This window comes from Gopherus evgoodei, chromosome 3 (genome assembly GCF_007399415.2).
Source record: "Gopherus evgoodei ecotype Sinaloan lineage chromosome 3, rGopEvg1_v1.p, whole genome shotgun sequence".
Lineage (NCBI taxonomy): Eukaryota > Metazoa > Chordata > Testudines > Testudinidae > Gopherus > Gopherus evgoodei.
The window spans coordinates 93466108-93489211 of record NC_044324.1 but is presented as its reverse complement, the minus strand read 5'-3'; the positions used below and the strand labels follow the sequence as shown (position 1 = coordinate 93489211).

Here is a 23104-nt window from a genome sequence, read left to right as displayed (position 1 = left end):
TTTTACAGATCCAGACTAACATGGCTATCCCTCTGATACTTGACACCAGCTTACTAAAGCTTGCCAGTCTTATTGCTATCTATCAATGTGTCTCACTGATTTTTAAAAGGTGTGTATTAGTTAAAGATTTTTAAAAAATGTGTTGAAGGTCATATAACATATCCCTCCACAATTAAAAATAATTCCTCTCATGTACCATTAGAAACCTTTTCCTCTACATTATATATAAAAATGAAATGCGCATGTGGCTGTTTATTCATAGTTTTCTAATGTTTCTTCGCTGTTTCCTTGATTTTTTAATCTCCTTCCTTCCATTTCCACACAAGTCCAATTTCTCTTTCAGCATCAGTTTGTAACCCAGTCACTTTCAACTCATTTCCTATGGTAAAAACTAAATCTGCAGTGTGACATAATTGGCAGCTTAGTTTTTACCAAATCAGAGAGCAGGTTAAGCGTGACTGGAGACGCATAAAGTCCCGAGCTGCCCTTTGAGCAGCACTTTCAGAAGCAGCAGTAGTTTAAAAACTACAAACTTTTTCCGTCCTCTATCCCATCCCTGTCACCTTCAGTTGCATATTTTCACCCCGCTCTCAGGCCACTTCAATAATCTGTCTTCCCTCATTAACTCTGTTTAGTATAATGAGGTCCCAGGTGTATCTTGTGGGCAGAGCACTGGTGTGGCATCAGCAATAAGTGACAATCTTTTCAAGTGCTCAGACACTATTATGATGGATGTGGTATAAAACCTACATAGAATGAGTAGGAAAGGCTCTAGAGGTTCAATCGGAAAAATGGCTCTGCACAGCGTCCATAGCCACACTTCAAAAAAGTAATAGCATAAGTCCAGTTTGACTCCCTGCTTTTGAGCTATCAGCATTTGATCTCACTTTTATCTTGTTCAATGTAGTGGCTTGCCACAAGCAGCAACTGATTTTCAAGGTCCTTCAGGTCCTTTAAAGCTGCATCGTACATGATGTAAGCCCCTCGCTGGTCCTGTGTGTGAATGTATCCATCTTGAGTGGTATAAAAGTCATCATGATTTTCCACCTCAGAAAACTCCATGAACTGTGCACTGTGGACCTGTGCAATGGCAAAACCCAAGTGACATTGTGATACAAGCAATCAGTTTTAAAAGACATGCAATGGTGCACACCAATATACCTAAGAGCAGGCCTGAGCCTGAAGGAGACTGCAAGATCACCAAACAGCAATAAAGCACAGCCATCAATAAAAATCATACAAGAAAAAAAATATCACATTTCTGTGCTTCTACCTTATGAAAGCTATTTTGTTATGGAAAGATATGGGTTGTAAATGAGTTTCCATTATTAGCCGGATTTTGCCCTCATGCCCCAAAACCACACCAAAAAATGTAATATAGGCCTCAAAATTGGTAGATTAGCTCAAGATAGGACTTTTTTCTACCAATAATGAATCAGACAAGGGCTTCCTTAATTATGACACTCAAGCAGGTGTTCACAATATTTTTTTTAAAAGTCTTCTACCTTTCTGCCACTTTGTAACAAAAAAGTACAAGAGAAGAAAAATAAAAATTTAGTTTGTCAGACTCCTTTCCAACTATTGTTTTCCTTATCTTTACCAATTCCGTAATATTGCTTGTCGTGCATTTCTGTGTTATAGAATATTTTGAAGGATTTGGGTAGAACCCCACTCATCCAAAAGATTTAGCCATCACCATTTAGGTTCTGAAGTGGTGTATTAACTGAGGTATGTGTGCTGGATTGTACAACATTTTATTTGCAGGTACTGAACCAAAGAGATAATTTAATATTTACCTATAGCTCTTATTCCTCTAAAATCAGCAGCATCTTTAAAGGAGTCGGTCCAGATTACCTACTCCGGCACTGTGCCACTATTCAATACTGTTCCATAACATCCCTGGCATGAGCTTCATATTGCAATTAATAGGAGTGGTGCTGGCTTTCAAAGCAGTAGAAGCTAAGCCAAAAAAAAAAAAGGGGCACTTTTCTTCTAGAATAAGAGGGTCCACATGGGGATTATGGTATGACAGTTAATTTCCCAGTGTAGACAAACACTTGGCATACAGCCGTGCCTTATTTTAAATTTATTTTTTAAATCCAGCAGGGACATGGTCTGTCTGGCTGTTTTGGTCCCTGCTGGAGACATCAGTGCTCTGATACCTCTGCTTAAGAAAAACGTGCTCAGGCCAGGCCACTAGTAAGATCCAGGCCTCTAGAGCCTTAGAAGGGCCAAAAGGTGACATGAACCAAGAGGGAGCCAGCAGGCCATTTAAGAAAGCTTGTCTGCTTCTTGTAGTGCTGGGTGACTCAGATAGAAGGAACCCCCCACAGTAAACCCAGAACCCCAGGGCCTTGTTGGGTCCTGGTCTTAAAGTGCTGCAGCCAAACACCTGCCTTTATATTTGTTTGGTTAAAGGCACAGACCATCAGATTCTGAACTGGTAACTATTTATTGTAAACTGAGGCAGGAACCATCTGCAATGCCATGCCTTGACACATGGGATGAAACAGCAGAGAGGGGAACCTCTTGCAAGAAGTTACTATATTTGCTTAATATCTTTTTACAAGATCCTTATTCTTCATTTATATGCAAAGTCTGTTTTCACTTTTCTGTGTCTAATCACCATCTTAATTTGCACTGTCCAATATTATACTGTAATATCTTAACACTGCCAGCCCTCCTCCTCTCTTTGGTTTTACTAAGATCGTTCTCTTGACCCTAGGAAATCAGTGATGTCAAACAAGTTTACCTCTCACAATTGTATGCCTTTCAAAACTCCATTAGAAAGAGAGCTGGGCAAAGCAGAATACTTGTCCTAGGCAAGGCATTAATTTTACTTATGGGAACCTCACCACACCAAATAAATCAATGCATTGCCCAATGCTCTTTAATTATCTTAGCAGTAACAGAATGTTCACTGCAGAGATCTGTGCTGGACTAGAGAAATATTCATATTTCACCATCCAGTAAATGCCCACAAAAACATACGTTTAATTTAAATGTTGATTAGATCAGCTCGTTAACATTATTTTATTCTTTCTGATAAAAAAGTCTGTGCTCTTTGTTCTTTACTTACATTTCTGAAGTGAGTATTAAGCGTCACTGCTCTCAGAAGTGATAGGATAGGGAATTTGCTAAAGTTTAAAAAAACCTTTATAGCAGAATCAAGTTCAGCTTGATTTAGATAAGCAATGGAGCAAATATGTCAGTGAGAAGCATAATACAAGGCAGAGGTTTTAAGAAAATTCCTACATCAATTGAGGGAAGACCCTGAAATTTTGCTTTTTCACCCTACCCCCTCAATTTCCAAATAGCAAAGACCAATTGTTTTTCCATTAGACCTCAGTCTGGAAGTGGTCACCACAATATATTGCAAAATATGAGGACAACCTCACAAAACTGGAGAATCCCACCCCCTTCAAAAAACAAAAACAAAACAAAACAAAAAAACCCAGAGAGCATCCCTGCAGTGTTTATAGTTTTGAGCCACATTTTAAAGAAGCCTCAACTGGGCCTTCAACTTGATGCCCACAATTGTTTGTGGGTTTAAATAAGGCTTTTAGAAATCCAGCTGTACATCTGTGCCTCCAGATCAGGTAGTCGTGTGTCTAGGTGGTGTTATTGGTGCCCACCATTATTTGTCCCTGTAATTTTCTCCTGCAGTTGCTCACAGGCACTAAGACCATAAAACCCACATAGGATTACAAAGTAAATGTTAACACCCTTTACATACTTCCGTCTTCAGTGCATCACTACACTTAACTCTGTCTACCTTCTTGATTATAGCACCTTCCAATGAGAAAATGCTGTTCCAAGCCAACTCCTGGGACTGAAGGAGGATGGATGCAGCCCAGCAGGATTTTTAGTTTCACTTAATATATTTCTTGACTGCCCTTGCATCCTGAAACTGAGTGTCATGCCTTTGATGCCTCCAGTCCCAACCAGCCTGAGGTTGGAATGTGTAATGATAGCCTTAAATCTGGGTTTACTGCACAGCAGTGTGGTGTACTAACTGTACACTGAATGCCCAGCTCATAGATTACAGTCTTATCAAAATGATATAGTCATAATACACATGAGCTTGTCCAACTGGACTCACGGGAGGGGCCGCCTGCTTGCAAGTTACAGCATAATCAGTTAATAAGGCAGAGCAAGCTTGAGGTTCTGTAGATTAGTCTGCCGGAAAGCAGTTGTATTATTGTTATAAACTTCCTAAGAGACAGCCTTTGCAGTGTATTAATGAAACTGTATACATTTTGAACTTCAACTAAAGCCAAAATAAATATTATTTACTAAGCCGACAGCAGTTCAACTGGCAATGCAATTGGTAGCACATCCTCCAGTGTTTCCCTAACAACAGTTTCTAATACACTGTGTATTAGAAACTGTTGTTAGGGAAACACTGGAGGATGTGCTACCAATTGCATTGCCAGTTGAACTGCTGTCGGCTTAGTAAATAATATTTATTTTGGCTTTAGTTGAAGTTCAAAATGTATACATCAGTACCTTTGAATTACCTTGGGAAAGCAAATTGATTATTTCACTATCACTCATAATTACACCCTCCCTCTGACCCCGACACACACACAGTATTTAACAGTCACTTTCCAGAACACAGAGTGCTGGGGAAAATGTGGTCAGGGTCATTCCTTACACCACCTTCTACATTTTGGGCAAGAAGGAGAGAAAAATAAAGAAACCTTATGCAAATGAACTCATCATAATCTTGCTGTGAAGTAGTTCATCCAACTGGTACTATGAAGTATTTCTCAAGCAAAAAAGGAGCCAATGTTTCTGAGAGAGAGAGAAGATGCAGTATATACTCAGTTTTGAGGGAGGGATAGCTCAGTGGTTTGAGCATTGGCCTGCTAAACTCAGGGTTGTGAGTTCAATTTTTGAGGGGGCCATTTAGGGAACTGGGGTAAAAATCTGTCTGGGGATTGGTCCTGCTTTGAGCAGGGGGTTGGACTAGATGACCTCCTAAGGTCCCTTCCAACCCTGATATTCTATGATTCTATGTCCAGGGAACACACAATGACGTGCTATGCTACTGCACATGAATTTGGTTTGGCAGCATTACAGTAGTAAAGCCAGCAGCAAGTTTTGAAGCTTACTCTGAACAGGTTTCTTAGCACAAACACATTGTTATAGATAAATAATATTATAATAGTGTTCTGTGTATTCCACATATTTTACAGAGGGGAAAAAATGTTTACATGTGAAAATGCTTAAAAATCATATTGAAACTTTTGTGTATACCTTCACCTGTAAAGCCAAGCGCCATAGTTACTGCATTCCACCTACACAGACCTCAGAGGAAGATTAAAAAAAACAACCAAATCCTGTAACTAATACTTCTAGAGGTTTCAAAGTATTACTTAAAACAGCTTTTTCCATACACAGTATTAAGGTCTGGTATCTCAGGGTACCCAGGCTAGAACCAAACGCTGTGTCCCCCATAGGAAAACCTTAACAACTGCATATACCTCCCAGTTTTAGGCCATGCCAGGTCACAAGATAACAGGTCTTAAAGTTGTCAGGTAAAGAATCAAAGGAGAAGGATAAATGCAATTAAGATAGGATAAATTGCTGAGCTATCACAACAAAGTTTGCAATGGAGAGATAAAAAGACCAAAAAAAAAAAAAAACCAAAAGAGGAACATATTACATATTCCTATTTCAATCTATGTTTTGGATGACCTTTTTATAGAGTTATTGAATAGATCACCTTGAAGTCAGCTGGTGTATAATGGACATAGTAGTGAGAACCAAGACCACCAGAAACACCAATGCCTCCTTTGATAGCATTTACCCAACAGGTATCTTCAGCACTGGGGATTAGATTACCAGCATGCAGGGTGAGACCTGAGGTGCTGATTGTTAAAGTTCGCTCAACAGATCTGAAGTAGTTCAGGATTCCCAGGCAGACCCGCTGAAACAAAGGAGATACATAAACATACATTACTATATCTTAGGTAGGATTACACAGATGTTGCGCCCTTGAAAAATTAACTCTGACACAGGCTTTTGTTTTTACCTGGAGCTCTCTGATTCTCAGGTGACGCAAGTAAAGGAAGGACAAGTAGGCTCCTTTCCTCATGATCAGGTCCTTATCGTTGGCCTCTGTGCCCTCATCTAATCCCAGCAGCTGCAAGGTGGTTATGTAACTATACCTTTTTCCAGACAGAAGAAAATTAAGTCATTGTTCCTCAAATTGATTTCTAAAACCCATCTAAATTAAAGAGCCCTTCATGTCCTGTCTAGAAATGAACTACTGTCTATTGAATTAACTCCATGGAAATCTGCAGCATAGAACAACAAAATACAGAAGAGAGGACTACTGTTTCTGGCAGAGTCACACTTTGAAGATGGGGCAAGTAGAAGCATTTATTTTTTTTTAATAAGAAGAATATAGTTTTACCCTCTTTCTTTCTTCTTCCTGGAAGATGCTGGATTGTTGCTGAGACTGATAGTTTCCATACCCTTCTCATTCATAGCCACAGCAGGATTATTATCCTCTGTGTTTTGATCCTGTTTAAAAAAAAAAAAAAAGAAGTTCAAAAATGGGTTTTGAGAATATGCTGACCGTTCTTGTTGTCAGCATTATACAAAGGCCTTATCATAAAAAACAGAGGTCCAGGGGTGGACTCCAGAGAGCTTATTGCCAGACTGGAGACTAGCATGAGCTACAGCAAGGGAAACATCAGTATTGACACATACGAAGATTGGAAGCAAGTAAATCCCTCAACTAAAAAGTTGATTGGAAACAATTCTAAATGGATTTTTAGTAGATTTCAATTATTTGTATCTGAATTTCAAAAGGCCTAAAGCCACCGATTTCCCATTCAAATCAAGAAGGGAGCCAACATTAGAATAAACCTTAATTTATACTTAATGAGGAATGTCCAGTAATTCTCTCTCATCTGGACCTCCTCCGAGCCTATATGCAGACATACAAATGAAGGGTCAAACCCAGACTCCTAAGGACACTATCATAATAGTAATTGGAACTGTATAAGTGTTTCCCCCCTTCCCCCGATTCAGAGCCGTAGATAATATCTTTGAAATACTTTGTAAGTTGTTATATCCTTGTGGGCAGCCGGTTTCGGAAGAAATCACTTGAGGCCAGACAGCAGACAGCTAACAAAACTACCATTTATTTACACAACAGAGCTCACCTAACTGGCTGAAGCAGGCTAGGCTATCCCCTAATAATCTAACTCAGTTGCCATGGGAACAAAAACCATGACAACCAAATACACAACATATTCCTCCCCCTCAATAAGAACATATCCTAAATAAAACACACACTAGACTAGAGAAGGAGGGTAGACTGCCTCCATTCCCAGCTAAACCCTGGGGATTATTTTGCCCCATAACCGTGGGTTCGCCCTAGCTAAAGATCCAGCCAATGAGGCCTTCTGTCTCTAGGTGGATTACGGCAAACTCCTGGTGTTGTTGCACCCGAAAGTACCATGGGCTCAGGGTCCGCAGCACGAACAGGTGAGGAGGTGGTATCAGTTCGTGCTGGGCAAAGGGGTATCTCAGCTGCCAGCAGTAATGGACGAGAACAGTCAGAAACAGGTGATTCGGTGTCTCACTGGAAGAGGTGAAGTCAGACCACTCAACTGCAGATGTGTCCTGAGGACTGGCATGACCTGGCAACAGCTGATCTACATGTCACTGCCAGGTAAGATTCTCTGCAGTCCGGACTGTGTAGGAAACAGGTCCTGTTTGAGTGATGAACGTGGCAGGGACCCATTTAGCTCTGGAAGTATAATTCTGAGCCAAAACTGGCTGTCCCGGGCTAAAGGTTCGGTCTTTTGCTCTGGGTGCTCGTCTGATGACTTGATATTGCTGCTGATGTTGCACAATTTGTCGGGGTTCAGAAGGTTTCAGCAGATCAAAGCAAGTGCGCAGCTGTCGTCCCATCATTAGAAAGGCTGGGGATGCCTGGGTCGTAGCATGAGGTGTGTTTCTGTAGGAAAGTAAGAAGGTATCCAGACGCTTTTGAATGGAGTGTTGTCCCCTTGCTGATTTCAAAGCGTGTTTCATTTTCTGCACAAATCTTTCAGCTAATCCATTGCTGGATGGATGATATGGTGCTCACGTGATGTGATGTATCCCATTTGCCTTCATAAAATTTTGAAACTCCTGAGAAACGAACTGCGATCCGTTGTCGCTCACAAGTTGTTCTAGCAGACCGAAACGACTAAAGAGTCCCCGTAGTTTTTGGATAGTACTCTCTGCAGTAGTGGACTGCATTATAGAGACTTCTGGCCATTTAGAATGGGCATCTACTGCCACCAAGAACATGCTTCCTTCAAGGGGGCCAGCGAAGTCAATGTGAATACGTTGCCACGGGTTTTCAGGCCAGTCCCATGGGTGTAGGGGCACCCACTGGGGTGCATTCCTCATACCCTGACATGACATACAAGCTTTTGCCTTCTCTTCAATAGCACTGTCCAATCCAGGCCACCAGAAATAGCTTCGTGCAATTTCCTTCATGCGCACTATTCCACAGTGACCGGAATGTAGCTGTTCTAACATCTGTGATCTCAGTGGAGTGGAATAATGACACGTCTCCCCCACAACAACTAACCAGATTGGACCGATAACTCCGTTCTCCTGGACATGTAGGTAACAAGGTCGGGTGAGACCGGAGAGGTTTGTCGAGATTTTTAATGCAGCACCAGGTCCATAACTTGGGACAATACTGGGTCAACGCGAGTTGCCTTCTTTATCTGAGTAGCAGTGACGAGTGTATTCTCTACCTGTTCAAAGTAGAAGATTTCCTTTTAGGCACTATATTGATGTTTGACCAGCAAAGGCAACCTTGAGAGGCCATCTGCATTGCCATGCAGAGTGGATTTCCTATATTTGATTTCATGTGTGTGTGCTGAAAGTAACAATGCCCAACGTTGCATATGACTAGCAGCTAATGGGGGAATGCCTGTGCAGGGTCCAAAAATTGACGTCAGAGGTCGATGGTCTGTGAGAAGAGTAAACTTTTGCCCAAACAGGTACTGATGAAACTTCCGAATTCCAAAAACAATTCCTAATGCCTCATGTTCGATTTGGGCGTAGTTAGTTTCTGCTTTGCTTAGAGTGCGTGAAGCAAAAGCAATAGGTCTCTCTTCTCCCGAAGGCATAATGTGTGACATGACTGCTCCCACTCCATAAGGGGAGGCATCGCAGGCCAATTGTAGGAGTAAGGATGGATCAAAGTGCGTTAGAACTTCAGAATTTAGCAATGCATCCTTAGCTTTGTTAAATGCAACATCACAGGCTTCCAGGCCTTGTTCTGCCCCAGGAGCTCATGAAGTGGTTTTAGCAGTGTGGCTAACTGTGAGATGAACTTTCCATAATAGTTCAGTAGTCCTAGAAACGAGCGCAGCTGGCTTACATTTCGAGGTGGGGGACCCTCCACAATAGCTTTAACTTTTGCAGGGGCCTTATGAAGACCTGCAGAATCAATGATATGTCCCAAATATTCAACAGAGGGCTTGAAGAATTCACACTTGTCTTTGCGAACTCGTAGGCCATACTCTTCCAGTCTTTGTAGGGTAGCCTCTAAATTCTTTAAGTGATCCTCTTCATTCCTTCCAGTGACCAGGATATCATCCAGATAGCACTGAACTCCTGACAAGCCACACAAGATCTGGTCCATAGCCCTCTGGAACAGGGCGGGAGCAGACGTTATTCCAAAGGGTAGGCGACAGTATCGATAAAGCCCCTTATGAGTCACAATAGTCAACAGTTCTTGGGACTTTTCATCGATGTGCATCTGTAAATATGCTTGATTCAGATCAATCTTACTGAGCTTTTGTCCTCCAGCCAGGCCTGTGAAGAGGTCATCGATGCGGGGAAGCGGGTATTGCTCTGCACACAACACTGGGTTGACAGTGACTTTAAAATCACTGCAAATCCAGAGAAAGCCATCTTTCTTCACTATTGGGACGATAGGAGTGGCCCATGAGCTATGGGTAACTGGTATTAAGACTCCATTGGTGACCAGGCGCTCCAGATCTGCTTCAACTTTTGGCCTGATGGCATATGGCACAGTTCGGGCTTTCAGATATTTTGGTGGACTGTCAGGTTTAATGTTCAATGTCACAGTGATTCCCTTCATACTTCCCAAATCATCTCCAAAAACAGCAGTATGTTTCCTTAGTATAGGGGTTAGACTGGTTTCTTCTTTAGTCATCCGGTGCACTTCTGCCCAGTTCAGCTGAATCTTCCCAAGCCAAGACCTACCCATTAAGGCTGGGCAGTTACCTCTCACCACGAACAGTGGCAATTTAGCAGCCTGTCCATTGAGCTCCACCTTAACATCACCTTAACATCAATAGGGCCCAACATGGGCACAGCTTCTCCCGTACATGTCTTCAGAACAGTTTTTGTTGCCTTAAGCGGAAGATGCTGTAGCTTTTCTTTATACACAGTCTCGGAGACCAGCGAGACGGCTGCACCGGTGTCCAGTTCCATGCGTATAGGTTTTCATGTGAGCCCACTGCCAAAGACAAAACAAGCAGTGGCACTTTCGCTTGCGATGAGGTGTCACCTTGATCACCCTGGGTCTGCTCTAGCGTATGTAGGGTTCCTCTTTTTGTTGGCCAGACCACAAGCCTCTTTTTCTTTTGTTTATAGGCACACTCAATGTGTCCCTTTTTGCCACAGTGTCGACACACCAGGTCCTTACACCAGCATTCTGATGCCTGGTGACCCAGCTTACCACAGCGGTAATATTCTTGACTCTGCACAGTTTTGTGGGTAGGTTCTTGTGACACTTTTTGCACCCCGGGGATGCACAAATGTATTGTGCCTCCCTTGTACCTAGTTCCATGGAGACAGCAATATCAACAGCCTTCTGTAATGTAAGCTGAGCCTCTGTTCATAGGCGCTTCCGTATAGCTTCACTGTACAGGCCATGCACTAACCTGTCACGCAGGGCATCATTTAACATCTCTTTAAATTCACAGTGTTCTGCTAGCTTTTTTAAAATTGCTACAAATTGTACAACTGTCTCATCTTCTTTTTGGTCTCTTTTGTGGAACCTATATCTTTCAGCAATTACCAGTGGTTTTGGGGGAAAATGGGACCCCAGGATTTCCACAACATCACTGTAAGATTTGGTCTCAGGCTTAACAGGGTGTAGTAAGCTGCGTAGCAGGGAGTAGGTTATAGCCCCTACAACACTTAAGAATATTGGCATCTTCTTCGCTTCTGTAATGTCATTTGCAATAACAAAAAGCTCAAAAAGCTCAGTATACACATGCCACTGCTCTATATTCTCATCAAAAGTTCCAGTGGCCTGGTCAGAGTAGCCATGATTTTTAGTTTCACTTTCACAGTCAGTGCAAACAAGCAGTTTTTTTGTTTGTTTTTTTACCTTGACTTCTACTTCCTTCTGTTACTGGAGCAGGACCGGAATCCCATCCATCGGTCGCCACTTGTTATATCCTTGGGGGCAGCTGGTTTAGGAAGAAATCACTTGAGGCCAGACAGCAGACAGCTAACAAAACTACCATTTATTTACACACACAGAGCTCACCTAACCGGCTGAAGCAGGCTAGGCTATCCCCTAATAATCTAACTCAGTTGCCATGGGAACAAAAACCATGACAACCAAATACACAAAACAGTAGTGATGTCTGTTTTTCTAGACTCCTTCCAATCCCACAATAAACTAAAAAAAAATGTAAAGATTAGTCAGGAAAGTAGCTAGTACTGCCCATCCATCACCACCTCCATCAAGGCCTGATTCCAATCTTGCTTTCTCTAGTGTACTTCAGGAGTTACTCCCCTGAAGTCAACGTAGTTACACTGATGTTAAAACTGGCATTTATTTCTTAAACTACCCACCCACGCACCCAGTGCTAGTTGGCATCAGAAATCTGTATTCTTTAGAAGGCAACAGGACATTGAAGGGATGATGAGTCTGTTCTTTCCTTGTTGTTAGGATTCAGGTTTGCAGTCAATTTGACTGCTCCACTGCACACACTGAAGTCAGTGGGAGTCTTGTATGCAGCTTGGATCTTGAGTTTCATTACTACCTTCAATACTGCATTAAAAAGTAAAGGTATCTGATGAGAGATTTTATTGGTCTTCTCTGATTTTTCAAGCAAAGGATATATCGATGCCAAAGCAGACTGTTGGGCTCAGCCCTTGCAGAGTTGGTATGCAGACAAGAGAATTGCCACTGTTGTATTTTTCTTCCAAGGCAGCGTGACAAATAGCTTGGTGACCTAAACCCTTGTCTGGAGAAGTTTCGTGAAGACACTGGTAAAGGATGTAACCACAGAATGGTTCTCTTGGACTGAGGTGGCTGTTTAGGCACTTACCAATGAAAGCACTTGACATCATGTTCCCATTGAGGTCTTGGTCTCTCAGGACTATATTCCAGTTGTGTGGCTACAATCTTTCCAAGTCATTCATTACCATTCAACATCTGACAACAACATTTAATAAGCTTGATAACGGTTGATTTCACAGAATGTGCCAACCAGTCCTCTTCCAATCAGAGAGACAGTCACATGAAATGATAAGTGTATAAAGGCATCTATTGAGAGGATCCCTTTGCCTCTAAGGGGGGGCTCATACAATCTCACCAGAAAAATAAAATTGAGCATTTAGCTTGTCACTTTAAAGAAATTCATACAGTTTTGGTGCTGTTCCCCTCTTTGACACTTGATGTGGTTTTACCTCATAAGAATAGGGCAGTTTGAGAATAGTGATTCCCCTTGACAGCCATCATTTTCCTAAAACATTCAATGCTGTATGAACAATCACCAACAGAAAAGGAAACAATACTAGACTTGACATTAAGTCAAGTGGAGCATCTGATTGCAGATGTAGGCAGTTCAGAGATTAAAACATAAAATCACATCATATACCAAGAGTTGTTAGCGTGAAAGGTGTTAACTGCCTTCTGACACAAAAGGAGGAATGAGCAATAAGTCTTGGTTAGCCTAATATTTTTAAAATTCAGGGATTAGTCACAGGAATTGTGATGGGGAGGAAGCAAAAAAAAAACCAAACAAAAACAATCCACATATAGCAGTTGCTTCAGGGGAATTTGCAGTAAGACAACTGGGCCCCATTACTAATTCTAAGATAATTTGTTCATGTCTTTACCTCTAAAAAAGACGGTTACTTACCTTTGTAACTGTTGTTCTTCGAGATGTGTTGCTCATATCCATTCCAGTTAGGTGTGCGTGCCACGCGGGCACGCTCGTCGGAAGATTTTTACCCTAGCAACTCCGGTGGGTCGGCAGGTCTCCCCCTGGAGTGGCACCGCCATGGCGCTGGATATATACCCCTGCCGACCCACCCGCTCCTCAGTTCCTTCTTGCCGGCTACTCCGACAGTGGGGAAGGAGAGCGGTGTGGAATGGATATGAGCAACACATCTCGAAGAACAACAGTTACAAAGGTGAATAACCGTCTTTTCTTCTTCGAGTGATTGCTCATATCCATTCCAGTTAGGTGATTCCCAAGCCTTACCTAGGCGGTGGGGCCGGAGTGAGATGTCGCAGAGTGTAATACGGCGGAGCTGAAGGCTGCGTCATCCCTAGGCTGCTGAACCAGGGCATAGTGGGAGGCAAAGGTGTGGACCGAGGACCAGGTCGCTGCACAACAGATTTCATGAATGGGCACGTGTCATAATTTTCCTACTCAGATCTGAACCTTAGAGTTCAGAACATGAGAAGCTAGCACGAAACCTCCAAACTTAATTACCAGCTTGGATCTGATATCGCTGCCACCAGCCAGAAAATTCCAGTGTCTGGCTCACTCTGGTCTCCCCAAAACCTTCCCTGGGGGACCCCAAGATTCAGATTCCTTGAGTCTCACAACAAAGGGGAATAAACCATTTACCTTCCCCCTCCTCCCTGGGTTCCTGGAGAGATATACAGATTCAAGCTCCGTGAATCTAAACAAAGGGATTCCACCCTTCCCCCCTCTCCCCTTCTGTATTCCTGTTAACTACAGACTCAATTCCCTCGAGTCTCAACAAGGGGGGAAAAAACAAACAAACCGGTCTTCAAAAGAAAGCTTTTTATATAAAGAAAGAAAAAAAAACATAAAAATGGTCTCTGTATCAAGGTGACAATATACAGGGTCAATTGCTTAAAAGAGAAAATGAATAAACAGCCTTATCCAAAAAGAATACAATTTAAAACATTCCAGCAACTACACACATGTAAATACAAAAAAACAATATAAACCTACTGTCTTACTATCCTTGTACTTACAGCTTGGAAACAGAAGATTAGAAAGCCTGGAGATAGAGAGATCACTCTCAGAGCCGAGAGGGCCACCGAACCAAGACAAAGAACACCCCCCCAAAAACTTCCCTCCCTGGACATTTGAAAAATCTTGTTTTTTGATTGGTCCTCTGGTCAGGTGTTTGGTTCCCTTTGTTAACCCTTTACAGGTAAAAGAACATTAACCCTTAGCTATCTGTTTATGACACGCCCCCCAAATCACAGACAGTGGGAAACATCACTGGCACTGATTTTTTCCTAGAACTTTTGAAGAAACAGATGAATACAACAACACATAACCCTTTACATATACTACTAAGTATGTAAACTACAAGACTTTTACATATGAAGGACAATTTTTTAACCAGTGTATTTTGGGAAACTCTCACAGTAGAGTGCATCAGCTACTTTGTAAGAAGCCCCTTAAATGTGCTGAATTTCAAAATCAAAATTTTGGAGAGCTAAACTCCAACGAAGAAGTTTCTTGTTGTTCCCCTTGGCAGTATGAAGCCACTTTTGCGCAGCATGGTCAGTTTGTAGCTGGAACCGCCGTTCCCAAACATATGGGCGTAGCTTTTCCAGGGCATACACAATGGCATAGCATTCCTTATTACTGACTGACCAGTGACTTTCCCTCTCAGACAGTTTCTTGCTGAGAAACACGACAGGATGGAATTTGTGATCCGTTGCTTCCTGCATGAGAACTGCTTCTATACCACGCTCAGATGCATCGGTGGTTACTAGGAATGGTTTGTTAAAGTCCGGGGCCCTTAGCACCGGGTCAGACATGAGCATCGCCTTAAGTTGGGTAAAGGCCTTTTGACACTCATTAGTCCATTTAACTGTATTTGGCTGGGTCTTTTTGGTCAGGTCGGTCAGTGGGGCAGCGATTTGGCTGTAGTGTGGTACAAATTGCCTGTAATACCCGGCCAAGCCTAAGAAGGATTGGACTTGTTTCTTGGACTTTGGGACAGGCCACTTTTGGATAGCATCCACCTTGGCCTGTAAGGGGTTTATGGTTCCTCGACCCAGCTGGTGTCCCAGGTAAGTCACTCTGTTTTGGCCTATTTGACACTTTTTGGCCTTAACAGTTAGTCCGGCCTGCCTGATGCGCTCAAAGACCGTTTCCAGGTGTAGTAGGTGTTTGGGCCCGGAGTCTGAAAAAATGGCCACATCATTGAGGTAGGCAACTGCATATTCTCCCAGTCCTGCTAGTAGACCATCTACCAGCCTCTGGAAGGTGGCGGGTGCATTTCGCAGCCCGAAAGGAAGGACATTAAATTCATACACCCCTGCATGGGTGACGAATGCTGACCTTTCCTTGGCAGGTTCATTTAGCGGTACTTGCCAGTACCCCTTGGTTAAGTCTACTGTAGAGATGAACTGGGCATGTTCCAACTTTTCCAATAGCTCATCGGTGCCTGGCATTGGATAGTTGGCCGGACGAGTTACTGCATTTAGCTTACGGTAGTTCACGCAAAAGCGTATTTCCCCATCTGGTTTGGGTACCAGAACCACTGGAGATGCCCATGCACTGGTAGATGAGCGTATTATACCCATTTGTAGCATGTTCTGGATCTCCCGTTCTATAGCAGCTTGGGCGTGAGGAGACACTCGGTAGGGTGGGGTTCTAATTGGGTGAGCATTACCTGTGTCAATGGAGTGGTATGCCCGTTCAGTCTGTCCTGGGGTGGCTGAGAACAATGGGGCGAAGCTAGTGCACAGCTCCTTGATTTGTTGCCGCTGCAGACGTTCCAGGGTGGTTGAGAGGTTCACCTCTTCCACGCCACTGTCTTTTTTCCCTTCGTAGTAGACACCTTCAGGCCACTCAGCATCATCTCCCTGGACTGTAAACTGACAAACCTGTAAGTCTCTGGAATAGAAAGGCTTGAGAGAATTAACATGGTACACTCTGGGTTTTAGAGAGGAACTGGGAAATGCTATGAGGTAGTTAACAGCTCCCAGGCGCTCTTGGACCGTGAATGGCCCTTCCCATGATGCTTCCATCTTATGGGCCTGTTGCGCCTTCAAGACCATAACCTGGTCTCCTACCTTGAAGGAACGTTCTCTGGTATGTTTGTCATACCAGGCCTTTTGCTCTTCCTGAGCATTTTTTAGGTTTTCTTTAGCAAGCGCTAAAGAGTGTCAGAGGGTGCTTTGTAGGTTGCTTACAAAGTCCAGAATGTTAGTTTCTGGAGAAGGCGTAAACCCCTCCCATTGCTGCTTCATCAACTGTAATGGCCCCTTCACCTCATGGCCATACACAAGTTCAAATGGTGAAAACCCTAACCTGGGATGTGGTACAGCCCTGTAGGCAAAAAGCAACTGCTGCAACACTAGGTCCCAATTATTGGAGTGTTTGTTGATGAATTTACGTATCATGGCCCCCAAGATTCCATTAAACCTTTCGACCAGGCCATTGGTTTGATGGTGGTACGGGGTGGCAACCAAGTGATTCACCCTATGAGTTTCCCACAGTTCTTTCATGGTCCCTGCCAGGAAATTAGATCCTGAATCTATAAGGATGTCGGAGGGCCAACCTACCCTGGCAAAAATGTCAGTTAGGGCCTGGCACACAGCTTTAGCCCTGGTGTTGCCTAGAGTTACTGTTTCCGGCCATCAGGTAGCAAAGTCCACGAAAGTCAGTACGTACTGCTTTCCTCTGGGTGTCTTTTTGGGAAAGGACCCAGAATATCCACAGCTACTTGCTGAAATGGGACCTCAGTTATGGGGAGTGGCTGGAGAGGGGCCTTGACCTGGTCTTGGGGCTTTCCCACCCTTTGGTATACCTCACAAGACCGGACATACTTGGCAATGTCCTTGCCCATCTCCTCCCAGTGGAAGGACTTCCCCAGTCTGTCTTTGGTTCTGTTCACCCCAGCATGGCCACTGGGATGATCATGGGCTAAGCTTAAGAGCTTTCCCCGGTACTTTGTTGGAACCACCAACTGTTTTTGCGGGTGCCATTCTTCCCAGTGTCCACCAGAAAATATTTCCTTGTATAAAAGTCCTTGGTCTATCACAAACCGGGATCAGTAAGCAGAGCTGAGAGGTGATGGGGTGCTCCGTGCCGCCCCCCAAGCTTTCTGAAGGCTGTCATCTGCTTCCTGCTCAGTCTGGAACTGTTGCCTTGAAGCTGGAGACATCAGTTCTTCCTCAGACTGTGGACTTGGGCTTGGTCCCTCTGGAAGCGATGTAGGTGATGGGGTTGTTTCCGTTGCTGGTGAACCGCTCTCTGGTGGTGCACCTGGGGGTATTTCAGGCTCTGGCTGAGCCTCTTCGGTATGGTTGTCTGTTGCTTCTGCCAGTTCTGGCTCGCTGGCGCCTTCTGGCGGTGAGGTTGATAATGTGGTTGCGATTGCTGGCGCTGGTGCTGGTTTTGGGGGCTGTTCCAGTTCCGGGCCTGGGACTGGAGGTGCTGTGGCTGTTTCCGTTGTTGGCAGGGAATCCGGGTCCACTACCTCTGTCTGGGTTTCTGGTAGCACAGACGGGTTTCCTGTGGACGGCTCAGGAACAGGAATGGGTCTGGAAGCTTGCCTGGTTTGGCTACGTGTAACCATTCCCACTCTCTTGGCCCGCTTCACCTGGTTGGCCAAATCTTCCCCAAGTAGCATGGGTATGGAATAATTGTCATAGACTGCAAAAGTCCACCTTTCTGACCAGCCTTTGTACTGGACAGGCAGTTCAGCTGTAGGCAAATCTACAGCTTGTGACATGAAGGGGTAAATTGTCACTTGAGCCTCTGGGTTGATGAATTTGGGGTCGACGAAGGATTGGTGGATAGCTGACACTTGTGCCCCCATGTCGCTCCACGCAGTAACCTTCTTTCCGCCTACTCTCAAAATTTCCCTTCGCTCCAAGGGTATTTGAGAGGCATCTGGGCCTGGGGATCTTTGGTGTGAGGGTGGTGTAATGAACTGCACTCAGTTGGGGTTCTTTGGGCAGTTGGCCTTTATATGTCCCAGTTCATTACACTTAAAGCATCTTCCAGCTGACTGATCACTGGGTCGAGGTGGGTTACTGGAGACTGGTGAGGTGGAAGAATAGGGCGTCTGTGGCTTTCCTTGGGTTGTAGGTGCGGTCTTTGGCTGTTCTCGGTTGTAGGGTTTATTGTCGGTGTGCCCTCTGGGGTATTCGTTCCCCTTGACTGTAGTTTTTTTTTTCTGCCACTTCCATCCATTTGGCTCCAATCTCCCCCGCCTCGATTATCGTTTTGGGTTTCCCATCTAGGATGTACCTTTCTATTTCCTCAGGAATACCATCTAATAACTGCTCCATTTGTATCAGGAGATGCAGCTCATCCAGATTGTTAACCTTTGTTCCTGATATTCAGGCTTCATAATTATTTGAAATGTGGTAGGCCGAGGAGAATGTCTCCGGCGTGAAGGGGACCATCAGCTCGACCATGGGTCTCATCAGGGAGCTCTCCTGGACCGGACTCGACGGTACCACAGTCGTCGGTGCCACGGCAGGGGTAGGTGCCGGGCGATTCGGACGAGTCTGCACCAAAGGTGTGGAGGAAGTTGAAGGCCTTCGGTCAGGTCCCTGTGCCGGAGAAGGCCGGTGACAAGGTGTGTTGGCGGAGCCGGCGCAGTCCGGTGCCAGAGGAGCACTGTCAGTGCTTGGTGCCAAGGACGGAGGGTTAAGGGCTGCCTCCATAAGGAGAGTCTTTAATCAAAAGTCCTTCTCCTTTTTAGTCCGTGGCTTAAAGGCCTTGCAATTGCAGCACTTGTCGGAGATGTGCGATTCCCCGAGGCACTTTAGGCAAGAGTCGTGAGGATCGCTTGTGGGCATCGGCTTTTTACAGGCTGAGCACGGTTTAAACCCTGGTGAACCGGGCATGGGCCTGGGCACCAGGTGCAGGGAAGGGCTACAGCCCAAACCCCGCTAAACTATGTACAACAACTAACTAACAACTATAAACTATAAAACTAATTATACTATGGACTAAGTCAACTATATACAACAAGAGATCAAATGAACGAAGAGAAGCTAGGGAAGTGAAGGACAGCTAAGCCGCGCTCCACTGTTCCAACGATTGACACGGGCGGTAAGAAGGAACTGAGGAGCGGGCGGGTCGGCAGGGGTACATATCCAGCACCATGGCGGTGCCACTCCAGGGGCGAACCTGCCGACCGACCGGAGTTGCTAGGGTAAAAATCTTCCGACGAGCGTGCACGCACGGCGCGCACACCTAACTGGAATGGATATGAGCAATCACTCCAAGAAGAACTTTGAAGATGAATCACATCATCTCCTTTTGAACTGTTTCCCAACTACTGAACCTTCTTAAAACGAAGCCCACAAATTCAACTTCCCCTCTCAATTGCCAAATTTGCCCTCATACTCACCTAATTAAAAAGCAAGCCAATCTAATGTCAGACTCAGGTGTGAACTTTCATAGAGCCTCCAAAACCAAGAATCAACCTGTTTGATCCCTCCTCCTCATTTCCTGCTGCTGTACACTGCTGTAACCACCACGACTTGGCCCTTTTCCCTGCTGTTAAACCCACCCCACAACCCTATGAGAAACAACATCCTAGGAGGGAGACCGAGCTTTGGAAGATAGGGAACTTCATGGTCTCCCTACAGAAGCTTCCAATGCAGAGGCTCTTCATCATCACTGATTAAAATGAAGGTTTTCTAATAAAGAATTACTAGTCCCTACTCATAGTTACACAAGTTTCACCTGATCTTCCCCTTCAAAATACCTGCTGGAGCTCTGAGTTGCTATAAATTCTCTCCCAGATTCGATCATAGTTATGCTGTCTTGAGCTGTGAGAAGTCACAAAACTTGATCGCACTGGACTTGGCTCTAACACTTCTGTCGCATGCTCCTGGAGAACTTCAATCACTTGCTCCATGTCGGAAACCTTATTGCAATAAGATCAAATATCCAAGAGTTAAGATTCACAAGGCAAATCTAAAAGCAAGGCCATCCTATTCTGAGGAGTGGGATGAGTTCTAGGGAATTTAGCAAGGCAGCATAACATCTCCATCCAATCCATTATATACCTGCAAACTTTTAAAAAAAAGACTAGACTTTACTCTGATGGATCCCTTTAAGGAATGGAAAGATGTGATATAGAAGAAAAGATGTATATGATGCACTGACTGTAGCTGCTCCATATTTAGGACTGAAATTGGCATCTCATCGTAGGCCCAATTTTCAAACCCGTCTCCTCACACCAAACATTCCCAAAAGAAACAAATCCATGTGAAATTATACATGCCAAATCATGCCATATTATTAAGGCACTGCAACAGTACCTTAATAAATAAATAAATAATAATAATAATAATATGATACTACAGTAAAGTCTCTCAAGATGCTTCTGAAACAAGAGTCATGAAAGATTAATGCACACGTACTGTATGAGTTTCAGGTTCACATAATATTTCTTTTCCATTCCCAAGATTAAACTACAAGCTGAACTGATAAATTCTGTGAGAGATGCTATTCTCCTGGTATTTCAGGCCCTACCAGGATAATAAGTGCCAACAATTTCACTAAAGAGTCTGCTTTTGTGCAATTTCTAGATAAATTCTTCAGGCTTAATTCAGATCTAGTTTACAAAAGTGTATAATAGAAGTAACGCCGTTGACATATCAAGTGTAAAACTGCTGTATGCAAGATCAGAATCAGGCCCAAGAGGTGTAAATACCTGGAGTTTAACCTGAACTATGCCCTGGAAATTTTGAATGCTTAGTCAAGTAAGCAACCTTGTCATAGCATTTCTTCCCAGTTCTGGACCTTAGCGTCCAAAATATGGGTACTAGCATGAGTTTTCCTAAGCTTAATTACCAGCTTAGGTCTGATATGCTGCCACCAATCAGGAATTTTCCAGGGCCTGATACCCTCTGGTCCCCGCAAAACCTTCCCTGAGGACCCCAAGAACCCAGATCCCTTGGGTTCTTAAAACAAGGAGAAATAAGCCATTCCCCCACCTCTCCCTCTCCCAGAATTTCCCTCCCTGGGCTATTCTGAGAGATACTGATCTAACCTCTTAAATCACCATACAGGGAAGCATCTCCCTTCCCTTCCACAAAGAGGCAAACAGATTCAAGGAAAACAGAGAGAGATTTTATCTCTCCCTCCTTCTGCCTTCCCCACCCGTCCTGGTGAGTTATCCCAATCCTCTGGAATAACACAAGGGAAACAGAAAAAAAAAAATCAGTCAGGTTCTCTAAAAAGAAACCTTTTAATAAAAGAAAGGAAAAAGTAAAGCATTATCTTTGTAACTTTAAGATGCTAATATACAGATACCAGAAAGAGACTTTCCCACCAGTACAATACAAATTAAAATATTCCCAGCAACTACACATATAAAAGTTAACCAGCCAGATTTGCAATTGCAAATAAAGTAAAACAATTAAAAAGCCTAAACCGCCTGGTTTTTACCTTCTATTTGAAAAGAAACTTAGAGAGCCTGTAGTAATGTCTGGTCTCTCTCAGACCCCCCAAGAGAAGATCAAAGAACAAAGAAGTCACACCCAAACTTCCCTCCACCCAAATTTAAAAGTATCTTGTCTTCTGATTGGTCTTCTGGTCAGGTGTCCAGTTTCCTGCTTGTAACCCTTTACAGGTATAAGAGACATTAACCCTTAACACTCTGTTTATGACAAACCTGCATTCTGAATCTTTTGAAATTTGCCTATCCTTAATAGTCACTGAAAAGAGAAGAAAAAAAATCTGTATCAATTCAGTACTGGATCTTCATTTTATGTACCGTATGTTTGAACTCTACAGTCTGAAATGTAAGCCTGAGACAAGCTTTTTGCACAGGCAAGCTCTTTCTCCAGGCATTTAAAGTTCCCTGAGAGTACTCAGTAAATAAATAGAATATATTTAAAATAGTCTATTTGCTTACCTCTAAAAACTTTGATTGAAGATGCAATAGTTCATCTACTTTTTTCCATTGTTTCAGTTTTGCCAAAAGCTTTTGCTGCCAGGGATCTTGTTTGGGCTTAATCTGGTTGATAGAAAAGCCAGGGCAAAATTTATAGATAGGACTTAAATGTGAATAGAAGGCAATAAACACAATACAGTATATGCATTACATTCATTTTAATTCACTTTTTTGCCTGGAGTGAAATGAGAAATAGACCCAGTATATATGACAGTAGTTAGATAATGGTTTTGGAATTTTCAAAAAAATAAAAAATAAAAATGGGTCATCACTGGGTTATTTTAAAAGTAAATGGCTGGAAAGTATCTTGCTACATTCTGAACTGCAGTTACAATAGTTTACCAACAGAGCAAAAAGGGAAAAATAAATCACTTATTTCTACCTTTATAAAAGGAATCCAGTTGGCTCTCTTTTTCAAAGCCATGCTAGGTTCTAAAATACCCCAGTTTTCTGCCCCAGGCACCCCTGCACCATACACTGGAAAGGTTCTCATTGTCTGCTGTTTGATGAAGACACTTCGAAATTTCCGGATGACCTGAAAGGCATATGGAGAAGATTCTCAACAGGCTTCACAAAACAGGACAGGTTTCCAATATTAACCACTGAACAACCAACTACAGTATGTCCTAATCTCTTCCAGTTGGTCATATGAACTCACTGATAGGATCAAAATGTTTCATGCTTTTTTCACACATCTTTACAGAAGAGGTGATGAAACTGCCCTGTTCTACTTTGGGTACCTGGAAGAGGAAGAGTGATATTTTCAAGAGCACTCAGCATTGGCTAATTCTCCTTCTGTTGAAGTCAATGGGAGTTTTACTGTTGGCTTCAATGAGAGGAGTTAGCCCAGTGCTGAGTACTTTTGAAAATCCTATCCAAAAGGAACAGGTACCTGCTCATTGACACACAGTACAGGTATTCTCCA

General features: G+C 43.4%; 1 protein-coding gene across 1 annotated transcript in view; it reads right to left on the bottom strand.

The window, feature by feature from the left end:
- Window positions 1–23104, bottom strand: part of LOC115648449 — a 150139-nt gene that overhangs the window by 106293 nt on the left and 20742 nt on the right. The window contains 7 exon segments of the mRNA XM_030556084.1: window positions 888–1080; window positions 5732–5935; window positions 6041–6176; window positions 6425–6534; window positions 19981–20142; window positions 22141–22242; window positions 22562–22714. Coding sequence (XP_030411944.1) covers window positions 888–1080; window positions 5732–5935; window positions 6041–6176; window positions 6425–6534; window positions 19981–20142; window positions 22141–22242; window positions 22562–22714 — 1060 coding nt within the window.